Source organism: Syngnathoides biaculeatus, chromosome 12 (genome assembly GCF_019802595.1).
Source record: "Syngnathoides biaculeatus isolate LvHL_M chromosome 12, ASM1980259v1, whole genome shotgun sequence".
Lineage (NCBI taxonomy): Eukaryota > Metazoa > Chordata > Actinopteri > Syngnathiformes > Syngnathidae > Syngnathoides > Syngnathoides biaculeatus.
This window is the reverse complement of record NC_084651.1, coordinates 12951305-12963542: the sequence shown is the minus strand read 5'-3', so window position 1 is coordinate 12963542 and position 12238 is coordinate 12951305. Positions and strand designations below refer to the sequence as shown.

Below are 12238 nucleotides of genomic sequence, written 5' to 3'. Positions count from 1 at the left end.
CCTTAAGAGCAAATGGGTATTAAAGACCGGACTGGCTGCACCTCTTTAGCGATCAGTCTGCAGTCCACCTCGTTGTAGTTTTGTCTGATGTCCACAACAGTTGTTAATGTGGAAACTGCTGGGTTGATGCCAAATGTAATCCTCTCCTCAGGAACCAACTGGAGAGGGAAAGACTCTGCTTCTGAATTTGGGAACAAATGAGTTGAAATAAAACCAGTTCTGAAAGATAAATTGGATTAAAGTAAATCAGGCATGAGCTATTGAGTATCATGAGTTGAATTTTATATCGATAAAAGGTTGTGTAATGAATCAAATAAAACAATTAATGGATGGGAAATACTCCAAGGATAAGCGTAATTTCTCCAGTACACCCAGCTTGTTCACTCTGCTGTGCAGTATAAATTCTCGGCTATGTGCTTATTTTGGACCAGCCAACAAGCACACCAAAGTATTTGTACACACTTGCATATGTTACTTTATACTGTTGCCTCAAGTAATTGAACCCCCTTGTCTCACTACTATTGTGTTCATAAATTAAAAGAAAACAAGTGACATTTAACATGTTTTGACTTAATGAGCATGATGCACGGTTGCCTTTTAAAGATCCAGGATTGCCAGTAGTTTTTACTGAAAATATCCAGATTTTCCAGATTGTGGGACTAATGAAGCTTTATTCTTTATCTTACTCTAACCAACAGTCATGATATAACTGGAAATAAGTGGGATTTTTTTCATGGAAAGATAGTTAGTCCAGAAAGAAATGCTAAAATAAACGGACACAACGTCAGCCACTTGCCTTTGTTATGCAAAGCCAGAAAGTTGCCCAGGTAGGCAGTTCCTTGAGAGTATATGGCACGCACAAGCTCAGGGCTCAAAGCCTTCTCAAAAAGGTAAGACGGACCAACACGCCACACCAAAGCAGCGTGGTCCTTCCAAAGAGAGGGCGTCCCAATCCATGCGTACACGTCAATAACAGCTGTGGGGTCCATGGAGACACACTTGCCAGGAAACGGCTGAATATATTTCATCTGATTGAGAGCATGCAGTATGTTTAATTCATTTTATTATATGTCAGCTCTCTCTGTGTGTATTGTGCTCTCTCGTCGTCACACCTTTTCAGTCCCTAGTACTTTGCCATTAAAGTAGGCGGAAGCCACACAGCTCTTTTTCATATCTTTGGCCATGACCACAACAAGATGGTGCCACTGACCCGGGACCAGCAAGCTGGAGCAACGGAACCTCAGCGAGGTGGGCAAAGTGGTCGGGGTGCTCAGCTCTGGTTCCATCATGTCTGTTTTCCAATGAGATGAAAGACGTTCAAATAGTAGAAGTTACATAGAGAAAACTGGTGCTTTGGGCCTATGGTACAAGGTTAATGGGGTGGATGCATGGATATTGTGACAGGTATGTGCATTACATTAGAAATATGCTAATACAAATTCCTATACTTCTTACCTAAGTAAGTAAAGGCATCCTCCTCAGTGGAGAGGACCAGACAGCCATCATAGGCTGAGAAGGAGACAGACAAACAGATGTATTGTTGCTCTGTCCGCGACATGTGCCGAACAACTGACAGTAGTCGAAGTGGGTGGGAATCACACGCTGAACTAAACCTGTTGATCTGAAACCAGCAGGAAAAGGAAAGACCGGCTGCGGGAGGGAAACCCCGGCAGTCTAACAAATGAGCAGAAAGAGATGACAAAAGACTTCTTGCTTCAATTTATTGACGCATCTGTTGAACATTTGGAATCTTACCTCCTCCTATTCCACCAGTTGAGATAGAATCTGCTGTTACCCCCTTCACTGTGGCCAGTGAAGGCAGGAAAAGGCAACTGCAAATCACAGCAATGTGCCATACAATTAATTTATCAAACAGATATATTGTAATACTTTCAATGGGTTCTACTGCAGGTAACGCCTGACTCACCCAAAGCCACTCTCACTCATGTCAAACTCCACAAAGGCCGGCGTAGCGGAGAGCCGATGTGGCCGAAACGTGCGCGGTGACGTCATGGACACCATACTAATGATCTGGTGAGCAGGAATGGTGGAACCAGCAGAATATTTGCTGCCAGTCGTAGACTGTAAAAGGCTGCAGTTACGCTTTCGTGTTTTTGCTGATGACCCTCGTATTGTATCTGCCCTTGTGCTGGGATCTGGAGGAAACAGGGGAAAAAAAAGACTGTTGTTATTATGTTTGAAACAGCAAATCAAAATAGAGATCACTACAATGTATCACACACACCGGCTTAAATGCATTCCAATATAGCACATTGGAGTGTGATTGTTGTACCTAATAGGGATGTTACTATAGCAGGAACTATCTCGCCGGCGGGATGTTTGTTTACTCACCTACAGTTGGGGGATGTTCATTTTATCTGTACAATTCCACTTCTTAAACATTAAATGATATTACTGTGTGTTCGAGTTAATGTCAAGTGACTGTGAAATCTAAAACTAAATTTAAAAAAATCAAACTATTATAGAGAAATGGAGAGAAACTGAGGCACAGTGAGCAGAAAAAAAAAACTAAATCACTCAGCTCATCAGAACCTAAAAAAATGGACATACACGACACTGTGGAGTGACAACATTCTAGAGTCTATGAAAATACTAATTGCCTTTTAAGATGGCATCTCCTCATAATGCAAGATCTTATTTGAGACTCGTTTACAACCTGTCAACACACAAACTCGTCTGAAAAAGTGTTTCAATGCTCATGTTTTCATTGGCAAAGCCATTAAACTGGGATTAGCAGTTAACTAATATCTGCGTGTGAATGATAAAGTTTATTCTCTGAAATAACTGAGCCTAACCTTTTTCATTATGGAAAAGGTGGGCCTTTGTATATTTCAGTGGATGACATCCTCAACGATTAATTGGGGCATGTCATCTCTTATTAGGACTCTTACTATTTGAGGAAATTCATTATACTGTATCTTAAATATAAAGTAAATACGGTGGTATGGTCTCAAAAGTACACTACCGGGTTCTTCTCCTGTTGTGGGGCATTCTGGTTTCGATGGCACTCCAGTCTTGTCTGCCAAACACATAAGAGGGTCTGCTAAACAAAGAAATTTTCTGAAAAAGACAAATGAACTGATCAAATATGTTTTATATTTTATTTATTTCAGACAAAACGTTTCTAACCTGAAGTCTGAAGTTGTGATGGCCTGGGAGGCGAGCTTCTCCAAGATTCTTGTAACACTAAGATGTAACGGGTCATTTGGAGTGAGCAGCATGCTGCGACAGTGAGTCAGAAGTGTAGAGAGAAGCCCCCCCTCACACATGACCTGACGATTTCGTTCTGATTCGACTGCTGACTGAATATGGTTTGTGACTGCAAGCTGGACCTCCATTGAAAGCTGAGAAGTAAGGAGCGGAATTAAGCAGAGATTTTTGCATGGCCTTGTGACATCATGGGAAAAAAAAATACCTGGATGTCCTCAGGTGTAAAGATGAATGGAAGGAGAGTCATGATGACGCAAATAGCTCCAGGCTGAAGAATAACATGATCACAAGTGAACCTACAGTACACCAAGGAGAAAATCTTGTTAACGCATGTTAAATCTTCCTTGCAAAAACTTGTGTATGACGTAATGTGAAAAGCACCATTTCGACTGGGACTCTAAAACTGTGGAGATGTTGGTTCCTGTGGTCCTACAAGTCTCCTGCTGGACTGACCCGGCATGGGCAGGAGGTGAAATTGAATGCATCCCTTCATGCCCTACCGGTCCATTTAGTTTCTTTCGATGTCCGTCACACCCATTCTCAGATTCGAGGCCAAAGTTAAACTCCAGAGGGGAGTGGAGGCCTGCAGCAAAGTGATCAAGATGGGAAAGGAGCCTAATGCACATCTGAAGAGTGACAGGCAAACTGACAGATGGGGAGGAGTGAGATGCAGCCGGGGAAGAGTGACATGAGAATCCCTCTTCTGCTAACTCAACAAACTGTTGGAAACTTCTTCCAAGAAGCTGGTAGTCTTCTCCAATAATGATAGAGCATCCCTCGTCTGGCTCCCACCTCCTCCTCTCAGAGTGGAAGCAGCCCAGCTGGAGCAGAGCCTCAGCCAGCTTCTCATAAAAGCCACCCGTCTGAAAAAAGTGTGCATTCACCGCATGCAGATGGACAGCGGAGGACAAGATGTGCAGGGCGAGAAGGAGGAGGTCGAGCAACTGGTGGTGGCCGACAGACCGCCACACTTCTCCCCGAGGAGGGTCAGCCAGAGCACCTTCCATGTCGAGCACGAGTGAGAGGAGTCCAGTGAAGCCGCCAGCCCGTCGAAACGCGTCCAAGCTATTTGGAGTCTCCAGCACCTTTAATATAGACTGAGGTCCAGGAAAGAGACATTTGACAAAAAAAGAGTTGGTGAGCAGTTGGATAAATAGTTTGGTAGACAGAAAGCTCTCAAAATGAGCTGCAGTCAATTAAAACAATGCAATGAAAAATAGATGAAACATACAAATATATCATAAATCATTTCTGGTAATAGTTTTTGGAGGTCAACTAAACCAGATTATCTTAATTTAATTTGATGAGCTAATCCATCAGGTAGGTAAAGTGTGAGGCACAGCGCAGGGGCAAATGTGATTAAGTGAAACCGGAGTAATCACAATGGCTCTGAACACTTGGCAGCCCGGGTCAGCGCCAATCTGATTGCCACCTGCTTTAACCGTGTTAGCACAAACAGCACACAAGCACAAGAATCGCGCACACACACACACACACACACACACCACACACACACACACACACACACACACAATATCTGCAAGTAAGAGCGCCCATCATTCCCATCTATAAAAATCAGACACATACAGTAGGTGTGTAACCTCGTTAAGCCTAATCAGATCTCAGGCCCATTCACCGATCGGATAGCAGCACCACAGAATGGTGCTGGGCTAATCAAATCGGTCCGGAGTTAACAGCTAAACCTGGTTTAGCAAATCAATCTGCTTTGTCAATAATCGAGTCAACATCCTGCAAGTAAAGAAAATAAATTGACTTGCTAATTATATTTTAAGAGCATTACAATTTGTCATGGTTTGATGTGAGATGAGGAAGATGAGCCGGGCTCATGCAAAGATCGGTGTCTCATCTGGGTGTGTGTTGGAAGCAAGTACCTGTAAAATGTCCCGCTTCAAAGCCAGTTCTTGTTGTGTGGAGGAGCAGAGTGCTCCAATAGCAGTACTCATGAACTCCTCGGGGTTCAGCTCGGCAAGATGCTCCAAAATGCACAGAGCGGGACCACGATACTGAGCTTCATCCAGGAAGATCTTAATGTATGGAACCATACCAAACTCTCGCACTGAAACTGAAACATAAAGTAAAAATGTTGGCAAGGAGTACTGAATATACTAAATGTATACTTTAAATATGTAAATCTGAATGGTGAAATTGTCACAAATGACCTGTGCAGTAATCAGTGACTGAATACTTGATCAAACCAACCATAGGTAACAAATAATGTAAGCCATTTTGTGATGGATTTCTTCAAACGGGCATTTCCATCAAAATTGAATCAAAAGATTTTTTACCTGTGTTTTTGATTGAGCGCAAAGTAAGGCCAGACACTACTTCCAGCATACAAGTGGTGAGTAACATGTCGCCATTCTCTACGCGTGGTTGCTGATCCGGATCTAAGGAACACAATACCAAGTGCTTCAGAGTAGACATAGAGGCCAAGAAGAGTTCCTAATTTTATGCTAAAATGATTCATAATGACAGGCACATGCAATGAATCATTGCCAAACATGTTGCTCAGTGCCAATTATGCAATGCTGGCTATAAAGTGCACTGAAACGACACCAGAAGGGAAGTCACATATTGTTGTCTCCTACTTAATTGTGGAGAGGAGACAATTCCAGCCTTCCGGATGATCTTTGCTCGCCTGCGAAGTTCCCCAAGCAGCAACTCCAAGAGGCCCCTGTCACTCAACACCTCCGTGACCATGCCACTGTGTATCATCATCCTAGAAACGAGACCAACATGTCATTGTCTCAAAGATAGCTACGGTTTCATTATTAGTGTGTGTGTTTCTTTCAGCTTGTCCCTTTCGGGGTCGCCACAGCGTGTCATCTCAGATGAACGCATATACATGTTTGGCACAATTTTTACGCCGGATGCCCTTCCTGACGCAACCCTTCTCAGGGAGTTGAAGCCCCAGTGGGATACGAACCCACAACCCCTGGTTTACCAAACCAGTGCTCTAACCACTGAGCTACAGGGCCTCGGTTTCATTATTAGTGTTGTTGTAATTTGCAGTATTTTATAACTGCATGGCTTCATAGTATTCCAACCATCAATAATAATAACCACAATCATAAACCACTGTAGCCTTTTTTATGCCTCTGATATAATGATATTAGCGCATTAGAGCTCAAGAAATCTTTGCGAAGAGAGGAAAAGATACAAGTGAAAAGTGAAAGAGTCACAAAAGGAAAGAAAACAATAATCTTTGTCCAGCTGCAGTTGAATTTATCTTCATCAGAACGGGTGCATGCAGAGAGTGAGTAAAACAGCTAGTACTCACAACATGGCTGTGACACACAAAATTACTGTGCTGACTACGAGCTATGGAAATATAATACATGTGAAGATTGTATAAAAGTAATAGAAGTAATATGAGGTACAGTACATATAAAACGTAAATTTTCCGACACACATTTGTCCCAATATGTTCGGCTTTATAGAGTATTTTTCCAAAGTAGCGCTGCTTACCTGTGGAAACTTGTAAGAGCTGCCACTCCAAACTCACTTCCCACAACTCCAACAGCCAGTGACCCTGACAAATTCTGCTTTAGGATACCCAGCACGACACGTAGCACCTCATGGGGAATGTAGTTCAGCTTGAAAATGACCTTTGGGTGACCCAGACTTGGCTCAGTACTGGCAGAGAAATCACACATACAGAAGAACCATTTGAAAGGACTTACCATCTCAAGCATTGAAAAGAACATAGTTTGGACCGCTGCTGGTTTGCAGCACACGCATGCGGCTAATTGGACCATAGTCTGGACGGTCCACTCCAGGAGGAAAAAATTGGATTTGTCTCTCTCCCAAATCATCTGAAGTGTTCTTAGGATCTGGCAGCACAGCAATGAATCCTCCGATTGCAGCAGGGAGGCCTGCAGGAGCTCGAAGGCAGGCAAGTTCTTTACTGATGAACCTGAAACAAAAAGTTGAGAATTGACACGAAAAGAAAATGCATCTGTAGTAGTGATGTTAGATTTATTTCAATGAGGAGCTGCGCAAGGTAAATATAGTCAAAAGATTCCATTAAGAAAATCCTTTTGTAAGATTTTCTCTGACAATGTCAATTCAATTTAGAAAGCACAACCAATATGTTATAGCGAGTGGTTAACATCAAGCAGATGCTCAATATTGCAAAACAAATCAAGTTGCACATACATGGATGGATTGGAAGGGAAAAAAAAAACATACCACATACAGTATGTGAGTATGTGTGTAAATGAAAAAGATCATATTCTGCCTTGATGTATTTTGTTTGCCACCTTGTCAAAATATGAAGATGAAAGGTATTAGATTTAGCCAGAAAACACACTGGGGGGTGTTGTGGATAAATATAGAGCTCCTTAGTAATAGGATTCATGTTGACCCTTACGTTAAATTGCATCACAACCAAATAAGATCAGCACGAGACTCCACAATCCCTGTGATGGCAAGAGAAGGAAAGAGTTCGTCTCCTTCCTGTGTTGGGTGCTCAGTGTGTGAATGTGTGTGTGGGGGCTTGGGGGTCAATTTTTTGAGTCTTGACTCTGTGGTGGGGGCGGGGAGTGGGGAGTGGACCTATGATAGATGGTCGCTTGTTGTAGGCCAGTGGTGAATAGATGTGGGGCATCCTAACATTGTTATAGGGGACGCCGCCACTTCATCATCCCAGACATAATCACCTCAGCTTCCTGTTAAGCGGAGGGACACGGCATGCCACAGTGGGGTACAGGTGGGGGCAGTGGAGGTTTAGGTGGCCAGTTGCAACAGCATAAAGGAGGAATCAAGTGGGCAGGCCCGCATTCCAAGTCAAATGAAATGATGGAATTAAGCATGTGAGTAAAAAAGTTCAAAGCAGGACGTTGACGTTACCTTTGTTGAGGGGCGGCTCAAATTTAAAGCCCGGAGGCTGCGGGTGGCTGACACACAGAACCATTTTGAGCTCCGTTTTTCCAAGCAGGGTGAGTGAGGCAATGAGCACCAGCAGCTCCTCCACAGACTGAAACTGATCCTCTGACACGCCTCCTTCACAACTTTCATAGAATGATCGGCAATTAAAAAAATAAATGGAAAAACTCAAAGGGAAAACATGATTCAAATTTATCCGATTTTTTTTTTCCACACCTTGAAATTCCACATCATTGCGGGTAATGTGGAATTGATTCCCCCCTAAAATAAATCCAGCAAGGGCTGAAATATATTAATCATCTCACCGTTTAAGAATGCCCTCAAGGGCTTTGTAGCCATTGTGGGAGTCAAACTCAGTGAAGAGGGCCGGACTGAGAGGGTACGTGTCCCGAATGAAGCTGAACACAGCCACGGCCACCTCAGCTAATAGTGGGCCAGGCACCTCTGAGTTGATGCGCAATAGATTCTGGATGCAGATGCGAATGCAGTTCTTCTCTGAGGTGGAAGACATTGCAATTCACATTTGTAAAATATTCATTTAAAATGGAATCAGTTACAAATGTAACTCAGTGATAAAACTACTACAATACTGTATAGCACTTCATCTGAGTGGTGGTGCTATGCTGGTACACTGATGGAATTTAAAAAAATAATAATCTGTGAATGCAATGGTGCTGCACAGGGGGGTCCAACCGTTCTTTAGGTTTAGAGGGTCATTACTTTTTCACACAGGGCCTTCAGCTTTGAATATATTTTTTCGTGATTTAAAAAACAAACTCAAAAATTGTACATTTAGTTGATGACATTAAACAAGCAGCGCAAACTATGCAAAAAATAACTGAATTTGAGGAGGAAAACACACTGAATTTAATAATTTTTAGTGTAAAATAGAAGCATACACAATGCTCAATAGTCAGCTCACCAAGCAGGTTTGGAACGGTGTTGCTCGTGGCTACACCTGAAACCACCTTAAGGAACCGCGAGGCCTGATGCCTCCACGAGCTGGAGGTTTGGTCCCAAAACGACGTGAGTCCAATAATTAGGCACTGCAGCTCTTGGGTCTCTACCAGCCTCTCTACATTGAGTGGCCACCTACATAGTTGGAGAAGAACCTAAAAAAGATGGAAGTGTTTTGATGGCATTATGAAGTGTATTATCAAGTCGTAAACGTACTCATGTCAGAGGGAGAAGTCAAGCCATGTTCACCTGTGTTAGAGGCTCCTGAAAGCTCTCTTCCATAGTTATGTCCTCCTTTGGTGGGATACACACGAGCAGGTAGAAACATTTCACAAGAACAGCAGGAAGTCCTGGACTCATAGATGATAATGTCACCTACAAATACAAATGGAGTGGGAAGGAATGGAAACCTCTTTTGTTTTTGTTCTTAATTGCATGCATTTGTCGAGTGATATATTAGGGTGAAGATATGTGTGATGCTGCTATAATAACTTTAGGTACACCGACTGGACATGTCATTAGGTACAGCTGGACAACTTATGAATTTTCATTCTAGTTCTTGCACTGCTCTCTCAATGCCAATGATGCCATAAAATGCCTTAAAATATGTACTAGTGTATAATTTCTTTATAATACACCACTTAGATTACATAGATTTTATTTTTAATACCTTGTTTCCATTAAAATGTCCAACCATTATTCAATCCATTTTCTATGCCGCTTATCCTTACAAGGGTCGTGGGGAGTGCTGGAGCCTATCCCAGCTGTCAACGGGCAGGAGGCGGGGTACACCCTGAATTGGTTGCCAGCCAATCGCAGGGCACATTGAGACAAACAGCCGCACTCACAATCACACCTCGGGGCAATTTAGAGTGTTCAATCAATGTTGCATGTTTTTGGGATGTGGGAGGAAACGCGAGTGCCCGGAGAAAACCCACGCAGGCATGGGGAGAACATGCAAAATCCACACAGGCAGGGCTGGGATCGAACCCGCGTCCTTCGAACTGTGAGGCCAACGCTTTACCAGCTGATCCACCGTTCCACCTCATTAAAATGTCTTCTCTGCAAATGCTTAATTTTTCATTGTGTAAAAACAACCTGACTTGGTTTGTACTCTCTTGTGCAAGTTTATTGAATAAATAAATGTCCAGTGGTTGTATTTTAACTTCCATGAATAAAGAAGTCCTCTCTCTCAGATGATGTAAGCAAACACGGAACTCAATAAACTCACCGAGCTGTCAGCAGTTAGCAGCAACAGCGATTTCAGCAGCAGCCATCCTAGACTGCCTGCCTCCTCGCCTTCCCTCTGAAAGAATCGCACAACTTCCTCACGGGCGTCTTCTAAGAACACAAAAAGATTCAACGTGAGAAACAGTAATACTCAAAGCAAATTCCTTCAATGGACTCCGTCAAATCATGAAGAAACCGAATGGCGTTTGTCATAACTTCAAAAAGAAAGAACGATGACAAAACGTTTCCTCATTTAAAGAAAAACAAAGCTAGGAGTAGGATGTTGGGACTTTCTAATAAAGTAGAAATGATGATAGCTGGGGTAGGCTCCAGCACCCCTGCGATCCTTCCACACCAAACCCATCCAAGCATGCTTGCCTATGAACCACATTACCACATGTAATGACATTGATCCTCATGTTTGATGATGTAAGATGTGTGTTGCAATCTTTTTATCCTTACAATGCAATGACAAAACAAGGACGTGACGACTTTCCATTCTGAGCATGAGTGATATTTAATAATATAAAGGCACTTCAGCTTTGTGGATAATTATATTATAGCACAGATAAAAAGCAGAAGTAAAGAGAGAGGCGGAAAGTCCCTAAAATCACAACTACGACAGCCCACGTGTGTGAAGGGCTTGGGGGCGAGGGTGCCACCCACGTGACTTAACCTGCAGGCCTCTCTGCAAGCCTGTTGTGGATGTTAGAGATGACGGTCTCAGCGCTGAGAGCTGCGAGTCCCTTTAGGTCCAGCCCCTCAAGTCCTCCACCCTCCTCACACACCTGCCGTCAAGAGAAGACACTCAATTCCAATATTGCTAACACACACGACAGATAAACGCATCCATTTGAAGTTTCAATTTTCCACTTCCCCCACTTGTAGCTAAACAAAGGTGCTTTATTCGAAGTTGGTACTTCAACAACGAGCACTGTGTTCTCTTTCACTTCCATAATAGGATATCGCATTTCACTGGGTGTGCTGTTCTTGTGTAAATCCATGAATGCTGATCATGAGGCTTACGTATGAGGCAAACCCCAATGCAAGCCAACACAGAGCAGTTTCACAGGGCTGATCCGCTCACTTCCACATCAGAGTTTATTAAAGTGGTCCGGTTATGACCAAGCACATTGATGGTGAAAGACCAAGTCCGATTATACGGGAAGAATCGGTGAACAGAGCTCAGACTCAAGTCTCAGTGTGGAGTGACTATCTTCAATACCTTAAAAATACAAAAGTATAGAGGGATAGATGTATGCACCCATAGAGCTACCACGAGAGATATTTGTATGATAATACCATAGAATAACTATGATAATAATGCTATGATTAGAAAGAAATTGTCATAGACAAGGTCAGTGTATGATATAAGATGCCACAAAGTATCCCCTGAATGATAGTGTGTGTACATAAAAAAAAGTGTGTACTGTGCGATGAACATATTATCTGCTTGGTAAAATTACTTTCTGGAGGAATTTGAAATTTAATAAATGGTTTTGGTCAAGGTGGGTGAAAGTTTGGCTCATCCGCTTCACAGTTCTGCAGTTGGGAGTTGAATCCGCGCAACGGCCTTTGTTGAGTTTGAATGTTCTGCTCGTGCTCGTGTGGGTTTTCTCCACGTGCTCTGTCTTCCTCCCGCATTCCAAAAGCATGCTCCTGATTCTAAAATGTGTGTGGATGTGAACGGTTGCTTGACTGTATGTGGACTCCGATTGGCTGGAAACCAGTTCAGGGTCTACCCCCACCACCCCCCCCCCACCCAAAGATAGTTTACTGAGTGATGATAAGTAGTCCAGAAAAAGGACACATGGGTTTTACAGTCACATTGTACTGAGCAGCCAGATACTTTCCTTCGTCACAATAAGTTGTAATTATAACACTTTTTGGGTCATAACTCGTACTCCTCTGC

General features: G+C 42.9%; 1 protein-coding gene across 5 annotated transcripts in view; it reads right to left on the bottom strand.

The window, feature by feature from the left end:
• The window catches only part of wdfy4 (WDFY family member 4), a 42206-nt gene that overhangs the window by 27996 nt on the left and 1972 nt on the right, over positions 1 to 12238 (bottom strand). For 4 of the 5 annotated variants that reach the window (XM_061836404.1, XM_061836399.1, XM_061836402.1 and 1 more), the window contains exons 3-23: positions 11003 to 11114; positions 10328 to 10437; positions 9346 to 9471; positions 9062 to 9251; positions 8445 to 8634; positions 8104 to 8264; positions 6936 to 7168; positions 6721 to 6860; positions 5841 to 5971; positions 5538 to 5639; positions 5124 to 5314; positions 3613 to 4328; positions 3437 to 3527; positions 3151 to 3365; positions 2987 to 3081; positions 1928 to 2156; positions 1756 to 1832; positions 1456 to 1674; positions 1113 to 1291; positions 797 to 1028; positions 42 to 181 (exon numbers count right to left, since the gene is read on the bottom strand). In XM_061836404.1, the coding sequence (XP_061692388.1) occupies positions 42 to 181; positions 797 to 1028; positions 1113 to 1291; positions 1456 to 1674; positions 1756 to 1832; positions 1928 to 2156; positions 2987 to 3081; positions 3151 to 3365; positions 3437 to 3527; positions 3613 to 4328; positions 5124 to 5314; positions 5538 to 5639; positions 5841 to 5971; positions 6721 to 6860; positions 6936 to 7168; positions 8104 to 8264; positions 8445 to 8634; positions 9062 to 9251; positions 9346 to 9471; positions 10328 to 10437; positions 11003 to 11114 (3879 nt within the window). The remainder of the gene's footprint in view (positions 1 to 41; positions 182 to 796; positions 1029 to 1112; positions 1292 to 1455; positions 1675 to 1755; positions 1833 to 1927; positions 2157 to 2986; positions 3082 to 3150; positions 3366 to 3436; positions 3528 to 3612; positions 4329 to 5123; positions 5315 to 5537; positions 5640 to 5840; positions 5972 to 6720; positions 6861 to 6935; positions 7169 to 8103; positions 8265 to 8444; positions 8635 to 9061; positions 9252 to 9345; positions 9472 to 10327; positions 10438 to 11002; positions 11115 to 12238) is intronic. The other variant, XM_061836400.1, reaches the window with a different exon arrangement.